Here is a 20,059-nt window from a genome sequence, read left to right as displayed (position 1 = left end):
CTATCCTCTGTAGGGTCTTGCGATCCGAGACGGTGCAATTCCCAAACCAGGCAGTGATGCAGCTGCTCACGATGCTCTCGATGGTCCCTCTATAGAACATGGTCAGGATGGGGGAGGAGATGGGCTTTCCTCAGCCTTCTCAGGAAGTAGAGACGCTGCTGGGCTTTCTTGGTGATGGAGCTGGTGTTAAGTGACCAGGTGAGGTTATCCGCCAGATGAACACCAAGGAATTTGGTGCTCTTGACGATCTCCACTGAAGATCCATCGATGAACAGTGGAGAATGGTCACTCTGTGCTCTTCTGAAGTCAACAACCATCTCTTTGGTTTTGTCCACGTTCAGAGACAGGTTGTTGGCTCCACACCAGGCTGTTAGCCGTTGCACCTCCTCTCTATATGCTGACTCGTCGTTCTTGCTGATTAGACCCACCACGGTCGTGTCATCAGCAAACTTGATGATATGATTCGAGCTGTGCATTGGAGCACAGTCGTGAGTCAGCAGAGTGAACAGCAGTGGACTGAGCACACAGCCCTGAGGGGCCCCAGTGCTCAGTGTGGTGGTGCTGGAGATGCTGTTCCCGATCCGGACTGACTGAGGTCTCTCGGTCAGGAAGTCCAGGATCCAGTTGCAGAGAGAGGTGTTCAGGCCCAGTAGGCTCAGCTTCTCGATCAGGTGCTGGGGAATGATTGTGTTGAATGCTGAACTGAAGTCTATGAACAGCATCCTTACATAAGAGTCCTTGTTATCCAGATGGGTGAGGGCCAGATGGAGGGTTGTGGAGATGGCATCGTCCGTGGAGCGGTTTGGACGATACGCAAACTGCATGGGATCCAGTGCGGTGGGAGCTGGGTCTTTATGTGCCTCATGACAAGCCTCTCAAGCACTTCATCATGATGGGTGTGAGTGCAACGGACGATAGTCATTGAGGCAGGACACAGAAGACTTCTTCGGCACAGGAATGATGGTCGTCATCTTGAGGCACGAAGGAACAGTGGCGCTGCTCAGGGAGATGTTGAAGATGTCAGTGAAGACATCTGCTAGTTGTTCTGCACATTCCTGAGCACTCTGCCAGGAATGTTGTCAGGTCCAGCAGACTTCCGTGGGTTAACTCTGCATAGAGTTTTCCTCACTTCAGCTGTGGTTAGACAGAGCACCTGGTCACTGGGAGGAGGGATCGTCTTCCTCGCCACCACGTTGTTCTGCACCTCGAACCGGGCGTGAAGTCATTCAGCGCATCTGGAAGGGAGGCGTCACGGTCACAAGCAGGTGATGTGGTCTTGTAATTCGTGATCGCCTGGATGCCCTGCCACATGCGCCGGGTGTCTCCGCTGTCCTGGAAGTGGCCATGGATTCTCTTGGCGTGTACGCGCTTCGCCTCTCTGATAGCACGGGACAGTTTGGCCCTTGCTGTTTTTAAGGCCGTCTTGTCCCCTGCTCTGAAGGCAGAGTCTCTTGTTTTAGCAGCGCACGAACCTTGGCGGTCATCCATGGCTTCTGGTTGGAACGTATAGTGATGGTCCTGGAGGTAGTCACATCGTCAATGCACTTGCCGATGTAACTGGTCACTGTTGACGTGTACTCCTCCAAGTTGATGAAATCGCCATTGGTTGCAGCTTCCCTGAACATGTCCCAGTCAGTGCATTCAAAACAGTCCTGGAGAGCAGACATGGATCCTGCTGGCCAGGTTCTCACTTGTTTTTGAGCTGGTCTTGAACGCCTGCTGAGTGGTCTGTATGCTGGGATCAGCATAACAGAGATGTGGTCTGAGTACCCGAGGTGGGGGCGGGGCTTCGCCCGGTATGCGCCCCGGATGTTTGTGTAAACATCACGCACTCATAGGTGCGAGCAACGGGAACAGAAGCTGGTCAGAAGCGGAGATGGCAAACCAGAGCATTACATTACTGTGATGGAAGTATTCTTATTATTTTGAAATAGTCGAGGAAAAGAAAGAAAGGAATAATGGTTAAGTGTAGATTATGTGTTGGTGAAAAGCTCTTGTCAACTGCAAAAAATACCACTTAAAAAAAACAACAACATCTGCATGCAAAGCACAGCACTACAGATTGTGTGTGTGTGTGTGTGTGTGTGTGTGTGTATAATGTTGAATATATGCAACATTATGCAATGTATATAGAAAATATAGAAAACTTTTGCCGACTTTCCACCACTGCAGATCTATTGACTGCTCAGAATAAAAGTTTTCCATGGGAGACATGTACGATGCCATCGCAGCGGAGATAGAGAGCAAATTCACAACTCATTTGCTCTTTGTGGGAAGATAAACTGCCAAGGTCACTGATAATAGCGTGAACTTTGTAAAAAGCGTTCAGAATGTTTCAAGCTGATGATGAAGTAGAGAATGATGTAGACGAGGACGAGGTCATATTTACGGAATTGCACGATGTTTTACGAGATGACAGCGAAAGGTATGTTCTCCCTACACATCACCGGTGTGCAGCCCACACCCTCAACCTTATAAACACGAACGATAGTTACATTCCTGACGGCGACGGCAGATTGCAAAGCAGTGTACAGAAGTGCGACTGGAAAGTGTTCAGCCTTCGTGGTCAAAATTTAGTCGATCATCTTATTGTTCTCTAAGAAGTTATTAAGCATTTTAAATGTTTAAGACATGTCTTTTGCCCTAATATAACTTATTTCTTAATGGCAATTATCTATATTACACCTGTTACACCTGTAAGGCATGAAAGAGATACAAGTAACGCCAAAAGTAACGCAAAAGTAATATAACGCATTACTTTCCATAAAAAGTAACTAAGTAACGTAATTAGTTACTTTTTTGGGCAGTAACTCAATATTGTAATGCATTTCTTTTAAAAGTAACGTTGCCCAACACTGGATATAACATCTGGAAAGGGTTGAACATGAAAAACATTTAAAATCGTAAAACGTTAAACATAACCTGGGAAGGGTTAAAAAGTGTAATGTAGCTTTATGTTGTTTAATGTAGCACCAGGGTTCTGGCAGAACATTGTCTCATTTCACTGTGTACTGCATCAGCTTTATATGGTAAAAATGACAATAAAAGCTTGCAGATCATCACAGATAATGCAACATTTGCAGTGTTCTCAAAACATTAATACATTTATGTGTATAGTTGCCATTTTTATTATTTAAACCTTTAAGAAATACAAACCTGATTCCAAAAAAGTTGAGACACTGTACAAATTGTTAATAAAAAAGGAATGCAATAATTTACAAATCTCAAACTTATATTTTATTCACAATAGAATATAGATAAAATATCAAATGTTGAAAGTGAGACATGCCAAATATTGGCTCATGTTGAATTTCATGAGAGCTACACATTCCAAAAAAGTTGGGACAGGTAGTAATAAGAGGCCGAAAAAGTTAAATGTACATATAAGGAACAGCTGAAAGACCAATTTGCAACTTATTAGGTCAATTGGCAACATTATTGGGTATAAAAAGAGCCTCTCCGTGTAGCAGTGTCTTTCAGAAGTCAAGATGAGGATCACCAATTCCCCCAATGCTGCGGCGAAAAATAGTGGAGCAATATCAGAAAGGATTTTCTCAAAGAAAAATTGCAGAGTTTGAAGTTATCATCATCTACAGTGCATATCATCATCCAAAGGTTCAGAGAATCTGGAACAATCTCTGTGCTTAAGGGTCAAGGCCGGAAAACCATACTGGATGCCCTTGCTGGGCTAAAACTCTATAGGTCAAAAAATAAGCCATATCTAAACATGATCCAGAAGCGCAGCCATTTTCCCTGGGCCAAGGCTCAAACATGGCACCTCATAGCAAAGAACTCTGTGAGGATTTGAGAATTAGATTTGTTGAAAAACAAAGATGGCCCAGACTAGAAGATCATTAAAATACTGAAACTGAGTTACAGTACAGTGGCCAGGGTCATACTGTCAGGGATCCACCTGCCACGCCCCCTTTGGTGGCTCTCTATGCCTCCACTCTCCATAGAGCTCCAGGTTTAACCATGCACACCTGGAGCTCATCATCACTCATGCCTCCACTCTCTCTGAAGCTCCAGGTTTAATGAGGCACACCTGAAGCTCATCACTCCACCCCGCTCCTACATAAACCCCTCACTCACATTCACTCCCCGTTCGTTATTGTTTATGTTTGACTTTCCGTGCTGCATGTCTTCACGTACCGGTTGTCATCCCGGACTCCACTTGTCCGTTCCATCCGGACTCCACAATCCCATACCGGCTGCGCTTCACCTCCCCGTGCATCTCGGGTCAGCTAGCGCACCTCGGACTTTCTCAACCGTAGGACTGCCGTGTGCTTGTGCTTGTGTGTGTGTGCGCGTATGCGCGTCTGTGTGTGTGTGTGTGCTCGTATCTCTCTCTCTCCCTCACACGTGCATTAAAGCCCAAGCGAGCTGTACTCCGGCTTCCGCCTTCTGTTTCGCTCGCACCCTGACACATACAGAGGTTTTTCAAGATGGGTTCCACTCGGAACCGGCCTCGCAAGTTTTGATCAAAGAAGTTAAAAAAAAAAAAAACAGACGCATGAGTGCTGCCAGCATTGCTTTAGCAGTTGCAGTTGCAGAAGCAGAAGGTCTGCTTGTCAGTGTTCAGATGGATATCATGTGTGGTCTATCATCACATCCTGGTGAGGAGCACCAAGAACATTTTTTTTTGTCTACAGTCAAGCATGGTGGTTTTAGCATCATGGTCTGGGACCGCATGAGTGCTGCTGGTTTATTGAGAGAAACATGGATTTCAGCATGTACTGTGACATTCTGAAGCAGAACATGATTCCCTGGGCTAAACGGCAGTTTTCCAACATAATAATGACTTGAAAAACACCACCAAGATGACAACTGCCTTGCTCAGGAAGTCAAAGGTGATTAAGTGGCCAAGTATGTCTCCAAACCTAAAAAAAACCCTTTTGAGCAACTGTGGGCCCTCCTCAGATGGAAGATAGAGAAGCGTCATGTGTCTAACATCCAGCAGCTCCGTGATGTCTTTGTGGAGGACTGGAGGAGGATTCCAGCAAAAACCTGTGCAGCTCTGGTGAATTCCATGCCCAGGAGGATTAAGGCTTTGTTGATAACAATGGCGCACACATGAAATATTGACACTTTGGACACAGTTTTGACATGTTCACTTAGGGTGTACTCATTTTTGTTGCCATTTATTTTTACAATAATTGTTGTATGTTGAGATTTTTTAGACGACAGTACGGTAAATCTAGTCTGTTGTACAAGCTGCACACTGACTAATCTAAGGTATATGCAAGTTTAATTTCTATAGTGTTGTCCCTTGAGAAGATATAATAAAATGTCTGTTAAAATGTGAGGGGTGTACTGCTGGTTCAGTTAATAATCGGTTTACTTATGATCTAAACATTTTAATCTGGATGTACATATCAGATTAAACAAAAATCTATTGGACACCAGTCTATGTCAATCCCCAGAAGCTAAACATAACTAAAGCTGTAATCTGATTTTATATATATATATATATATATGTGTATATATATATATATGTGTGTGTGTGTGTGTGTGTGTGTGTGTGTGTGTGTGTGTGTGTGTGTATATGTACAGTACAGACCAAAAGTTTGGACACACCTTCTCACTTTCACACTTTCTTTATTTTCATGACTATGAAAATTGTAGAGTCACACTGAAGGCATCAAAACTATGAATTAACACGTGGAATTATATACATAACAAAAAAGTGTGAAACAACTGAAAATATGTCATATTGTAGGTTCTTCAAAGTAGCCACCTTTTGCTTAGATTACTGCTTTGCACACTCTTGGCATTCTCTTGATGCCTACTTTGAAGAACCTACAATATGACATATTTTCAGTTCACTTTTTTGTTATGTATATAATTCCACATGTGTTAATTCATAGTTTTGATGCCTTCAGTGTGACTCTACAATTTTCATAGTCATGGAAATAAAGAAAACTCTTTGAATGAGCAGGTGTGTCCAAACTTTTGGTCTGTACTGTATATATATATATATAAACTTTTGGTCTGTACTGTATATATATATATATAGTACAGACCAAAGTTTGACACACAAGGTGTGTCCAAACTTTTGGTCTGTACTGTATATAATTTATATTGTATATTGTATATCATTTTAATGACTGTAGGATGTGTAAAATGTAGCTTTTTTTGTAAAAAAATAAAATAAAAAAAACAACAACACAATCTTCTTTATTTTAGTGTTAGTTTATCTCATGTCTCCTGGTGTGAAGAAACTTAGTGAAATGAAAGCTTGTTCTGGAGGAGGGGAAAAGGAGGATCCAAGTGCATTCCCAGGTTTAAAAAGCTAAGGACTGGGTAAAAGGCTAGGTAAAAAAAGAATTTGTTATATAAATAAATCCCCCTAAAACCTACTGCAGCCCAAACGAAGTACAAACTGCAGTTTAGACCCACTGGAAAAGGCTTTATGTATGGTTTATCCACAGCACACGCACCACATATACTGGCATGTTTGCCATTAGGAAGATGTATTAAGAAAGATGGCTATTTTTCGTATATGTATGCAGGCAAGAGAGAAAAGAGAGCGAGAATGAAGGGGAGTGCGGGAGAGCTAGGAATAGGGAGGGGGTGAGCTTGTGGGAGTGGACACTTTATGGGCAGTTTGGAATGCAGGGAAAATAACTCAACCGCTCCCTCTTTGGCACTATGTCTCTGAAAAAAATTATAGAGCTGAGAGAGAGAGAGAGAGAGAGAGAGAGAGAGAGAGAGAGCTGTCAGAGACAGAAGGATGAATATCAGACAGTTTAGATAATGGGAATATTTTGCTTTTGTGTATGTGTGTCTTTTTTGGAGAAGTATAGAAAAGGTCAGAAGGAGTTGCATTGTGTGTTTTGGATTTAGAGAAAGCGTACAACAGGGTGCCGAGAGATGAGTTGTGGTACTGTATAAGGAAGTCTGGTGTGGCAGAGAAGTATGTGAGGGTTGTGCAGGACATGTAGGAGGACAGTGTGATAGCAGTAAAGTGTACAGTAGGAACGACAGACTGGTTCATGGTTAAGGTGGGATTGTATCAAGGTTCGGCTCTGAGCCTTTTCCTGTTTCCAGTGGTGATGGACAGGTTGGTGGACAAGGTCAGACAGGAGTCTCCGTGGACTATGATGTTTGCGGGTGATATTGTGATATTGATATTGTGATTTGTGGTGAGAGTAGGGAGCAGGTTGAGAAGAGTCTGGAGAGGTGGAGGTATGCACTGGAGAGAAGGGGAATGAAAGTCAGTAGGAGTAAGACAGAGTACATGTGTTGGAATGAGAGGGAGGGCAGTGGAGTGGTGCGGTGCGGTGCGGTTTCAGGGGGAAGAGGTGGAGAAGGAGGATGAGTTCAGGTACCTGGGGTCAACAATGCAAAGTAATGGAGTGTGCTAGAGAAGTAAAGAAAAGAGTGCAGGCAGGGTGTAGAAGAGTGATAGCAGGAGTGATTTGTGATAGAAGAGTATCTGCAAGAGTGAAAGGGAAAGTTTATAGGACTGTGGTGAGACCTGCTATATTGTATGGTTTAGAGACAGTGGCATTGACTAAAAGACAGGAGGTGGAGCTGGAGGTAGCAGAGCTGAAGATATTTAGGTTTTTGTTGGGAGTGACGAGGATGGACAGGATTAGATACGAGTTTATTAGCGGGACAGCACATGTCAGATGTTGCTGTCCCAGTGAGGGAGGCAAGATTGAGATGATTTGGACATGTGCAGAGGAGGGACATGGGGTATATCGGTAATAGAATGCTGAGGATGGAGCCACCAGGAAGGAGGAAAAGAAGAAGGCCAAGGAGGAGGTTTATGGATGTGGTGAGGGAAGACATGCAGGGAGTTGGTTTGAAAGAGGCAGATGTAGGAGACAAGGGGGGTATGGAGAAGGATTATCCGCTGTGGTGACCCCTAATGGGAGCAGTCGAAAGAAGAAGAAGTGTATGTGTAAACCTGAAACTTGTGGCTCTAGGTAATACCTCAGTATCCACAACAGCATTTAGTATGACATGCATTATGGACAGAATACAATGCATTTCTATATGTATAACTGTAAATTGGTGCTGACAGCACTATTTCAATGCAATAATTTGTTGCATTGCATAATTTTCCCCAATTTTGATGTTGTTTGATGTTAACTGAGTCTCTAGTTCTGTATCTTCATGATTTTACGTGACTGACTGGTTGTTTACTGATCATGTGTACAGTTTTCTTAATAAAACAGACAGTGTAGTATTTTTCTGTGTTATTTTCAGCATAAACAGCACTATCAATTACATCATGTATATCAATATGACATGTCTTAAAATTACTATTATTAAAAAAACTAATTTCTGCTGTTATTGATCATTTCCCTTTCTCTGCTGTTAATAGAAGATAGCAATTCTTGTTCTCCATACCACCGAGAGCGGCGCAATGTGATTGGTGGACAACTACCAGTGCCAGGCCAGAGTTCTGTAGCTGCTAAGCTGAGTGATGAGCCATCCACCTCCACAGAAATGCGACCTCTGTTGGTAAAGAAGGAGCTGCACACCTCCCTGCCCTACCCTGAACACACACTCCCTTATCGGGGGACACTGTTTGCAATGGACCCTCAAAACAGCTACTTGGACCCTCACTATAGTGAGTAACAACCATGCTGACATGATTAGTAGTGCAAAAGTTATTAAGTTGGGCATCAGTTCACACACAGGTTAACACTGATAAATAACACTTTTTACACTGCATATATTTAAGTTGACAGTATCACAAAATCTTTTACGGATTACTGGTGTTTACTTATCTGAACAAATATCCTTATTATAGTACTAATTAGTTTTCATATATAGTGAAATGGGACAGAATTTACTTAACTCATAGATCACTCACTCATTGAGCTCTCATAGATCTCATAAACTCATAGAACTCATATTTACAGTCTGAAAAAGCATACTATATTTAATTTTATATGAAGTTTGCTAAAAAGTACAAAAGTACGTATTATATTTTACATTTAAAATGTTTAATATGGAACAAGAATGAATTACAGATTGTAATAGATTTCAACCATTGGTCAATCAATATGAGTTTTTAACTGGATGACACTAATATTGTATACACAGATCAGCCATAACATTAAACTATTGACCGGTGATATTAGTAACAGCTAATTACAGTTGCATTTGTAAAGGCATGGGATATTTAAGCTGTTTCCAAAACAATGTAATATTTAAAATTGTGTTGAAAGCAGGAAAAGAGCAAAAATTGGACAGCTAGAGAAATAGGCATCTCCAAAATGGCAGTTTATTTTTTATAAAAATATAAAGCTACTGAAGGCTCATTGATTTGTGTTGTGAGTAAAGACTAGTTTCTGTAGCAAAAATTGGTAAAAGATTCTGTTTATAATAGACAGGTGCCAAAACACAGTGCATCACAGCTTGCTGTGTATGAAATACTGGAATACAGCTGGGGTTAGCTCCTTTCAGGTCTATCATTAAGATAAACTGTTTCTGTTGCACTTGTGTTTCCTCCATGTGCTACATCAGAATGGGAGTTCATGACCACATTTTGCAGTAAACTCTGGCCTTGCACCTTTATTTGGTTTCTGTAGTACACATTATGCCCTAAAAATTAAAAATATAGCTTACATCAGTCATTCCCTTATGAATGTTTCTCAGTAAAAAAAAAAAAAACAAGCAACCACTTTGAATATTTTGGACAATATTCAAAAGTAATATGTGACATATATTGTGATATAATTCAAACACAGTTGCAAATCTTGCATTACCGTTTGCAGTTTTCGCTTATGCGAACACACAGTGTTTGCCAAATTTCAAATGGATAAGCAAAGTCCATTTGCAGCTGTATTTCCCATGTCTTATGAGTTATCAACATGTCATATTTACATAGCAATATTAATTACCACATTTGCTTTTTAACTTTCTCTGCGCCACCTATGTAACCTGCCAAAATTTAAATGGAGTGGCAATTCCTTTTGATTTTGAATTTCCAAAGCCTTTCACGATGTTTTATACTGAAAGCTGTCAATCAAGAGTCATGGGTGGGACTATATTATTGGGCATGTTTTTATTGTGAAGTGACGTCACTCACAGTCAATGACCAAAAGAGGACATGCCAGTAATAGATGATTTTGGGGAATGTTTTGAACAATGGAGGTAGTCGATGAAATTGTGAAGGACATTATGATGCTTCTGCAGCAAGTTGATGACAGTTCATACTCTATATGGATTAAGGTAAATGCAGTTTCCATAAACGTAAAAGCAATTCTCCATTGTTAAAAAAAAAATCATCTATTACTGGCATTTCCCCTCTTGGCCATCAGCTGTGAGTGGCTTCACTTTCTGATACAAACATGCCCAATAATATAGTCCCATCCCTGACCCTTGATTGACAGCTTTCAGTGCTAAGCATCAGAAATGCAAATGCAAACCATGAAAGTTTGCATTTGACTTTGGAAATTCAAATGCAGAAGGAATTGCGATTCCATTTAAGTTTTGGCAGGCTACTTGCGCAACGCAGAAAAAGTAAAAAAGCAAACGAGGTAATTAACATTGTTATTTAAATATGGCATGGTCATAACTTATAAGACATGGGAAATACAGTTGCAAGTGGACTTTGCTTTTACATTTGCAGCCAATGTACGTTGGCAAAAGCAAGAACGCAAACGGTAATGCAAGATTTGCAATTGCATTTGAAATTTGTCGCAATTTATGCGTCCATATATGGGAAACGCAAATGCAAATACAATTTCCAATTCCTTTTTAATATTTCCAGGAAATTTCTTCCATACATGTCAGTCAATGCTGCTACTACTTCTGAAAGTTATACCCATCATAATTTTTTACAGCAGCACCCCCAGGAAACAGATGGATAAAGTAGCGATGGCAGGTTGAGGTAAAGTTTACAGTGAAATTACCGACACAGCATTAAAAGTTTACTCAAGTAAAAGTATACTGTTTTTAAATACAGTTCCTAAATAAACTACTCAACTACAGCAATGAGAGTATTTGTAATTAGTTACTTTACACCACTGAGCAAAGAAGTATTAAATATTAAACAAATAAGATTTTTTTCAAAGGCTACTGAGTTATGCCCTTTATCTGCTGCATTTTCAGAAAGTCCATTTTGGCATATTTTGATCATATCAATGACGTGTCCATATTATCAGTTTCTTTTAATAGCTGCAGCTTCAACTCATAGAATCCCCAGTGAGAGTGCTTTCAGGGATCTAAAAGAGACTCCAGTCTGAGATTGAATAATTTGCTTATTACAACACTTTCAGAATTACCACAATAAAACAGTTTTTCTACACTGTTCCTCATAACAGTTGTGGTTACAGCAATTATGTAAATACATGAGAGCCTTTCCTCTAGCAAGGTCAAAACTACATAAGCGCACAAAATATTTGGACCTGACAAGTTGCTATTTCTTTATTTCCCTTTTACTCAAATTTTTTTGCCTATAGTGAAAACAAGATGGTCAAAATAGTCTCTTTATTCCTTAATTTGCTCATTAAAGGCTGAGAGTTAGCACAGAATTCTAGAAAAAGCTCATCAGTAATGACCAAAAGCTCTCTATTCCTTTTCTTCTTTTCTCACTAATTCTTTAAATTTCTTAGATTCTTGCTAGGCAAATGTGCTTAAAAGAAAACATATAAAACAAGAAAGAAAGTAAGTTATGTGAGTTTATGTCCTGTAAGAGGTTAATATGATCAAACACCCTTTCTCTATCCATTACCCATATACTGGGTTTCAGTAAAATACCTTGTTTAGTTTCTTTAAATGGCTCAAGTTGGACTTGACCAAATTGTACACTGTGCTTAATGAGATTTCTCTCTCTTTCAGACTTACACTAAATCTCCTGGGGCATTACATTTGTCTTTCTTTAGTCAGTTCATTAGCTCAGCAATTATTTTTTGTGCTACATTGGCACTGATCTTGACTTGTCTGAATGCAGTAAGGTTAAACTACATCTGGACCAATCAGACCTCAGACTTCATGACATTAGTGACTAATAGTGACCTGTCCAACTCAGCAAAGCTGCCACCTTTCATAATGCCTGGACTGGAGGTAAGATGTAAGCAGGTTTGTGGGATAACTATGCATGGGAATGAAATTAAAGAGTAAGCTGCAGCACAGAAGAACATGGACAGGGAAAAGTAAGAAAAGGCTGAGGAAAGATGAAGTGAAAGGCACAGTAAGTGAACTTTCCAGTCAGCTTAAACCAGTTGGGTAGAGGAAAGTAAAAGTAGGGATGTCAAGCCCTAGGAGGCATGGGGTTAATGTTTGCATGGAAAAGTCACCATTAAAAAAAAGATTGTTGAAAAAGAGAATGAAAGTTCAAAGGGGCAACTCTTTCTGAAATAACTCATTTTTTCCACATGAACGACTTCAGCAGCACTAGAATGTATTGGATAGACTGGGGACACATGACCTCAAAGAATTCAGAGGAAATCTTATCTAACAGCAACTTAAACAAGTTGTGCACAAATTAAGTTAATTTAATCTAAGTTGAGAATGTTAATGATTTCTTTTAATCCTTTAATATATGTTAATTTAAGACTTGCAATTTACATTACTTAATGTAATTATCTGAACAAATCATGGTCATTTATTTATTTGCTTTGGTGTTCGAATATTAGAATAAACTAATAGATGTAGTTGGTGGGGTGTGAGGATGACACAGAGCTCCTTCCATGAGAACTTCAAAAGCCTGTCCTAAACCTCAAGAAGAAGAATAAAAACACTACTATTAAACTTCAGAGTAGCCGATCAATGACACTTGTTTCTTAGCAGGAATAACATTTTTTCACAATTTTTTCCCTTTTTCAGAAGTATGTTTAAAGCTGTAAATATAACCCAGGTGTATGCTTATTTGTTTATGTGCATTAGAGATCAGCTTGCAGTAATTTTTGCTGTTTTGGCAGTAGTAGAGGGAGTTGAGCACCTTCTTCTTTTTCTTTTGGCTGCTCCCCTTAGGGGTCACCATAGCAGATCATCTGTCACCGTACTACCCTGTCCTTTACATCTGGCTATGTCAAATTAGCTACCTACATGTCTTTACCACATCCATAAACCTCCTTCTTGGCCTTCCTCTTTTCCTCCTGCCTGGCGGCTCCATCCTCAGCATTATTCTATCTATACTGTATACCCCATGTCCTTCCTCTGCACATGTCCAAACCATCTCAATCTAGCCTGCCTCACCCTGTCTCCAAAACATCCTACATGCACTGTTCTTCTAATAAACTCGTTTCTAATCCTGTCCACACTCGTAACTCCCAATGAAAATTTAAGCATCTTCAGCTCTGCTACCTCCAGCTCCACCTCCTGTCTTTTACTCAATACCACTGTCTCTAAACCATACAACATAGCAGGTTTCACCACATTCCTATAAACTTTTCCTTTTACTTTTGCAAATCCCCTTTTATTACATATCACTGCCACTCTTCTAAACCACTCTTTCTTCCCATAACTTCTTGGTGTGACTGATCAACTTTATTCCTATGTAGTTACTGCAGGTCTGCACATCTCCCTTATTCCTAAAAATCAGTTCCAGCACACTGCTTCTCCATTCCTCATACATTCTCTCACCTTCCACTGACATCTACCACACCACAATTACCACTGCTGTTTCAGAAAAAATTTAGAATTTTTGCTGCCCTTCACACTTTTATTTTTCACTCATTTATTTTCTTTCCTGGTGTTTGTTCAGCATCTTAGAAAGTACCTCATTCCACAAAAATTAATTGAGTAAGAATTTCTAAATAGCATCAATAGCGCTAATATCAAATATGTGCAGACCACAGGATTTTTTTAAATAAAATAAAAATAAAGTATGATATGAAATATATACTTGTGTTTCTTGCTGTGCGGCATATATACATATTTCAAGCTGATTAGAGGATTGCCATGTCTCACTGGTAGGCACCAAATACGAGCTGCATCAGTGCCCTTGGTGGTTATTTGCTGCATCAGTGCCCTTGATGGAGCATGCCTTTTGTTGTATTAGAGGAAGGCTGCACTGGAAGACTGGGTTGGAGCCTGCTGTGCTGGCTGGCAAGATGAAGGTGGTTGACTGCACTTATGAGTTAGGAATTTTATTTAAAGTGGTGGTTTCCAGGTGCTGTTCTCCACATAAAACTGAGCTGAGAAAGTCATGGCATGAAAATGTTACATGAATAGTTCAAAAGAAACACTGCAAATAGTTTGCTCAAATGAACTCAACATTCATGCATGATTGAATATATTTCAAGGTTGAATTTCTTAATGTAATCTGTTTTCAAAGTTGTAAGAAAAGGAAAGAAGATGAAATTCATAAATGAAATCATGCAGAATCTATAGGGTCTGGCAGGCTCTTTCTATAAAATCTAACAGACGTTTCTGGTAGCTGTAATTGCAGTTCAGGCAGCATTTTTGGAGGCAAAGCTCTTCAGTGTGCTTAATTAAAACTGTTTTGTTTCTCACACTGAAACATGGTATACAGTTAAAGGTTATTATTGTTATTAACTATCAATGAAAAAAAAATTGCATTAAGTAAAAAAAAAAAAAAAGAACTTAACTGCAGCTATAATGTTTACATGTAATACGAATAAAAACAAAAAAAATGAGAATAACACCTCGCTTTTTGCTTTTGAAATGCTGGGTGGTCTAACTTGATAATGGAGGATGAACAAAGTGAATCCATTGATATTGCAGAATCATAAATGATCAGTAGAGGGGCAGAATAATGAGTATTAGAGCTCATTGGTACAACAAAAAAATTAAAAGTAATGGCACAGTAATCGAATACGTCTTCAATACAGCCTGTCGTGCGTACAAGTTGTTATCAAAATGTTCAAGACCAGCTCTGTTTACAAGAAAGTACTTTAAGAAGTGTACTAAGTGTACACATATCACCTTCAAAGTAGTCCTGCACAGGACATATAAACACCATGCTCCCTGTGATTGTGTGTGCAGTCTCGAAACTTTTAAGGAAAGAAAACGCAAAACTGTAAATGATTCATGAAGATTCTTAACAACTGTTTTGAACTTTTCTGGTTGACTTTTCCTCATTATGTCCAGTTTTTAATGAAAAGTCCATCTTGTAAATGTCCTTTAAGTATATCTGCAACCAAATCAATTTTTCATCTATCAGCCCATTCCAGCCTTATGCAGGTCTACAATCTTGTCCCTGACATCCTTTAGCAGCTCTTTGGTCTTGCCCATGGTGGTGGACAGGTTTGGATGGAAGAGGTTGCTTCTGTGACGGGTGTCTTTTATACACAGAATAAGTTGATATTAGAAGTACTTTCCTAAAGGGACAGGACTAATTTGTGTGGGAGTTCTTCTGGTTGGAAGGGGATCAACTACTTATTTTACTCTATGAAATACAAATGAATTTATATATAATATTAATTTAAAATTTCTTTCTGTTGTTTTTGATATTCTTACTCTTTCTGTTAAAATAAATCTACCATAAAAATTACTGTTCATTTATTTGTAAGAGGGGTAAATCAGCAGGGGATCAAATACTTATTTCCCCCACTATAAAATAACTCTAATGTGGATGCATGTGGAGATAAACAGATTAAAATGCATGCTTTATAATGATTGTAAAGTTTTCTTTCAGGAGGTTTTTTAACATCTCCAAAGTCAGCACTTTGTAACTATCAAATATAAAGTATTATTTTTAACAAAGCACTGTGTATCTACATAAAGGTGAAAATACGATCTCCCCTCCAAAACAAACAGTGTATCAGAGAAGCCTTTGAAAGTTTGGCTACAACTTTGCTTATTCTGTGCCTTATATTGTCTTTATGCTGTGTAACATTTTGACACAGAAATTGGGTACTTTAGCACTTCATGGATGTAACTAATGCCTTGTCCCAAACCAACGGCAAACATCTATCTTATCTTACTGCCATGCATAAACCAGCAATCAACTACGAAAATGAATCATAACCCTTTAACAGTAACGTTTTTTAATAGGTTTCAATCTTTCTTTTGGCAAATTTTAGCTACGACATACATATGGCATATGACATAATAACGGTGTAAATTAAAATAAAATAAATATATTTTATAGGTTCATCTTACAGAAATCAAAAATTGTTCTTTAAAGGAATAAACAGCATCCACAGCAATCCAGAATATAAGATACATTGGAAAATGGCCCTAAGTTGGATAGGCAGTCAATAAAACCATTATATTTCTTCTCATCCTCTTCTATGTGACTTCTTAGCACAGTGTTACTAATCACAGTTGGTGTTAGGGAGGGAGCATCTTATTCAATTCAGGCCTCTGTGTGTTTGTTTCCATGAATCAAACACTCTGGTGGTAAGGTTCATATCCTTGTTCTTGTAATTCCCATTTGGGGCTTTGCCAAAGTCACTTGTGTTCCTGGTGGGAGGGGACATTAGATAAAACATTAATTAAAATGTTTCCCGTTTTACTATGGGTCTAGGCTCAATAACAAGAGGTACATCCCTGGCCCGTGTACTTAGCACAGGAGAAAAGACCACAGAAGACTCACAGTGGGAAAGAAAGACAGAAAGAGAGGGTGGGGGAGGGGTGTAACAAAGCAGAAAATGAAGAGAGACATAAAAGAAAAGGAGCTGAAGGAGGTCAGACCCATCACATGCTTAGTGCTGCCTTCAAAGATGGCTGGGACAGGTGGCAGCTCTAGACAATCTCACTCCGCAGAGCAGCACCCTCTCAGGAGGAGATAAGGGATCCCTTCTTCCATCCCCTTCCCCCAGCCATGCTGTGTCTCCTCTGTTTCTCCTACTCAGTGCTGTGCTATACTGAGTCCTTTGAAGTGTGTGTGGAATGAGAGCTTGGCTGGGGTTGAGTCTCAGGCAAGAGTGCAATGTTCTGAGCTCTCTGAGGTACCTGCCGCTTTCTGCACTCATTATGGTAGTGAAACTGGATTAATCAGCTTTAAGCTACACACACACACACACACACACACACACACACACACACACACACACACACACACACATCAACAATCTGAACACACATTAACTTATAATCCACAAACACACACCTGTCTGGGCAAATCACACATGGGTACCCAGGGAAAAGAGAGAAAATTGATGTGGCAGTACTTTTTCTCTGTTGTGGGCCTTAGATTGAAGTATTTGCTGTCTATTGCTGCTGTGGTTATTCCCTCATTCATTATTGGTTTAGTGCTTGCGTCTCCCCCTTATTTTTGTCCTCGTCTATAAGCTGCAGTTTCCTAAAGGTACTGTAGCGAAGTCTGCTTGTAGAATGATCAGAGATTATTAATAAATTTGCCTGGTGGGACGGTTTAAACAGATATAAATGGGCAATGTGAAATAAAGATGTGTGAAGGAGGGAACATTTAAAGACAAGAAAGAAATATGTTAAAAACATCTGAATCATTTACCTGATTACACAACAATACTTTAATTGCTTGTGATCAGTTCTTTGGTAAATGTGGTTTTGCGCACATTACACAGTCACTCACAGATGAAGCTTCTGAAACTTTTACCTGGTGAGATCCCTGTAAAGCATGCATGACCATAGAATCTGATGGAAATACACTGTCATCAAACTTTTATATGGATAAAAGAACTGTAGTATAATACAGCAGTAAGGTTGGGGAGTGAATGCAGTTAACAATAAACATGACAATTAATCTACACGGAACACCTTTCTTCCAAAAGATATTCCCTGAACAATGAACGATGCTGTCATTGGTCAGAACCCTCCCATTGTTTTTATACTTAACAAACCATTCAGTGACTCCTTGTTTACTGTGGAAAGGGGTTGATGTGTAAGATATCTTCTAAAGGTGACCTCTCATGATAGAAATGTTTCTTTATTTGATAAGGAATTAAATAAGTGGGCAACCATGACAGCATCTCCCACCATGTCTCTCATTGTTTTTTAATCTTTAATTCACTTGTCTGTGCCTTACTCTATACCCATTAAGCCTGCATAATTTGAATGGAATAGATGCATATCAAATATTATTTATCTACTTCTACCACTACATTTAGTTTAATTAATTCAGTTCACCCTTATACTAACAAATCTTCAATGGAAGATTGCTCATGAAAGGAAAGTTCCATGGCATTTGGTCACCTTGTCATTTTGATGATCAAGTAGACCGAGAGAAGGAAAATGGGCAGAAATTGAAAATTGGATGGAGGATGGCTTGTGTTAGGTAAAGGTTTTAATTTGCCCTGAGTTGTTGACTACAGTCTGCTTTGGTGACCTGGCTATAAGTAAACTGATTGCTTTGATACTGAACCACTTCTCTCTCTCTCTCTCTCTCTCTCTCTCTCTCTCTCTCTCTCTCTCTCTCTCTCACTCGAACAATAAAGCAAGTATATTTTCCATTATTTTTTAGAATAATTAGAAGACTATTTCAGATTTACTTTTTGGGCTAGACACTGGTTTAATTTGTTTTATATGAGAATAATATCATAACATTGATGGATATTTTAAGATAGAATATCAGTAAAAATGATAAATTAACTAACAATTAAAAAAAATTATCATTTAAATTGATAAACTAATGAGTCCATCACACCATGTACCTACACTTTCATAATTTTCCCCTCACTCTCTTTATCTCCTACACATTTCAAGTCAAGTCAAGTCAGGTTTATTTGTATAGCGCTTTTCACAACAGACATTGTCTCAAAGCAGCTTTACACAAACATTTTGCAAATTAAACTAGTTTATTCAGCTGGTCTGGTGGAACTGCAGCAATCTGGCATTGTAATTAAATGTAACACCTAAGTGAGGTGAAAGTGCTATGGCGTGTGTTTATATGCAAGAAGGCTGGCCATGATTCTTAGCAAAAAGTGTAACACAATGTTTAAAGTTATATTTTGTGCTGTGATTTAACTCTGCCAGTAACTGCAGCCTAGCTTGATACTGTAGAATCAAACAATAACAAATTACCTCAATTGTCCACTTAAATATCCTTTAATTCATTCTTTAGACTGTGTTGTACTTAAGTCTCATGAATAATGAATAATGTGTGTATGCAGGTGTGAATAAAAGCCTGCAAAGGTAGTCAGTGGAATTGAGTGAATTGTTTGATTCTTTCTGTTCCTCGTACTTTCTCTCTGTTTCTCTCTCTCTCTTTCTCACACCCTTTATCATGTTCGCTCGCTCTCTCTCTCTCTCTCTCTCTCTCTCTCTCTCTCTCTCTCACACACACACACACACACACACACACACACACACACACACACACACTCACAGAGTCTTTTTTTTATTATTATTTTCAACATATATAATACTAAAGACATCCACAAGGAAGGAACTATGTAGTAAACAAAACAGCCTGAAATATGTTTTATATTTTACATTGTCCAAACTAGCTACATTTAGCTTTGATTTACATTTATCTCTCATCACTTTCACAAGGTAGTCAACCAGAATGGTTTTCCATATACAGGTGTGCCTTGTGAAGAGGCAATTTGACATTTTATGCCCTGTTAATGTGCTTTAGACGTTGTTTTGTGCAGAGGAAATGGTGAGTACAAAGTCAATAGCCCTATTAGTGCTACTACAACTAGATTAGATTAGATTAGATTAGATCAGATTTAACTTTGTCATTGTGCAAGGTACATGTACAAAGACAGTCAAATGCATTTAACATCTAACCAGAAGTGATTAAGTGGCTTATTTACAATAAATAACAGTAAGATAAATAGGGTATGAGGTCCATAAATACAGGGATGAGGGTGATTAATGCACAGAAGATGCAGTAGGTAATAATATATGGTATATACAGTCAACTCACAATAATTCACGGTTCAGAACTCGTGGCTCGGAAAATTCGTGCATTCTCACTGAGAATCTAACCGCAACTAACAGCAAGTTTCAGATTATATTAAAATTTGCAGGAATCCGCAGTGGGATGTTGAGGAGCGTTAGGAATAACATTTTAAACTATGTTTTCACTACAAATTTCATAAATTAAAAAAAAAGTAATTATTGAATAAAGTGACAATGTCTAGAAGAATTCTAAGGGGGACCAATTTACAGTGATATACAATATACTGTGCAAGGATTATGCATAGATACATGTCAGAAGATAATATACATGATTATATACAAGTATGAATGTACA

General features: G+C 39.1%; 1 protein-coding gene across 5 annotated transcripts in view; it reads left to right on the top strand.

Annotated features, from left to right (window-relative positions):
• gli3 (GLI family zinc finger 3) overlaps positions 1 to 20,059 on the top strand; it is a 183,027-nt gene that overhangs the window by 69,949 nt on the left and 93,019 nt on the right. For 3 of the 5 annotated variants that reach the window (XM_046833532.1, XM_046833536.1, XM_046833537.1), the window contains exon 3: positions 8,336 to 8,584. In XM_046833532.1, coding sequence (XP_046689488.1) covers positions 8,336 to 8,584 — 249 coding nt within the window. Of the gene's footprint in view, positions 1 to 7,799; positions 7,935 to 8,335; positions 8,585 to 20,059 lie in introns of those variants that run through there. The other 2 variants (XM_046833534.1, XM_046833535.1) reach the window with 2 other exon arrangements.

Source organism: Silurus meridionalis, chromosome 21 (genome assembly GCF_014805685.1).
Source record: "Silurus meridionalis isolate SWU-2019-XX chromosome 21, ASM1480568v1, whole genome shotgun sequence".
Taxonomy (NCBI): domain Eukaryota; kingdom Metazoa; phylum Chordata; class Actinopteri; order Siluriformes; family Siluridae; genus Silurus; species Silurus meridionalis.
This window is presented reverse-complemented; position numbering and strand designations above follow the sequence as displayed.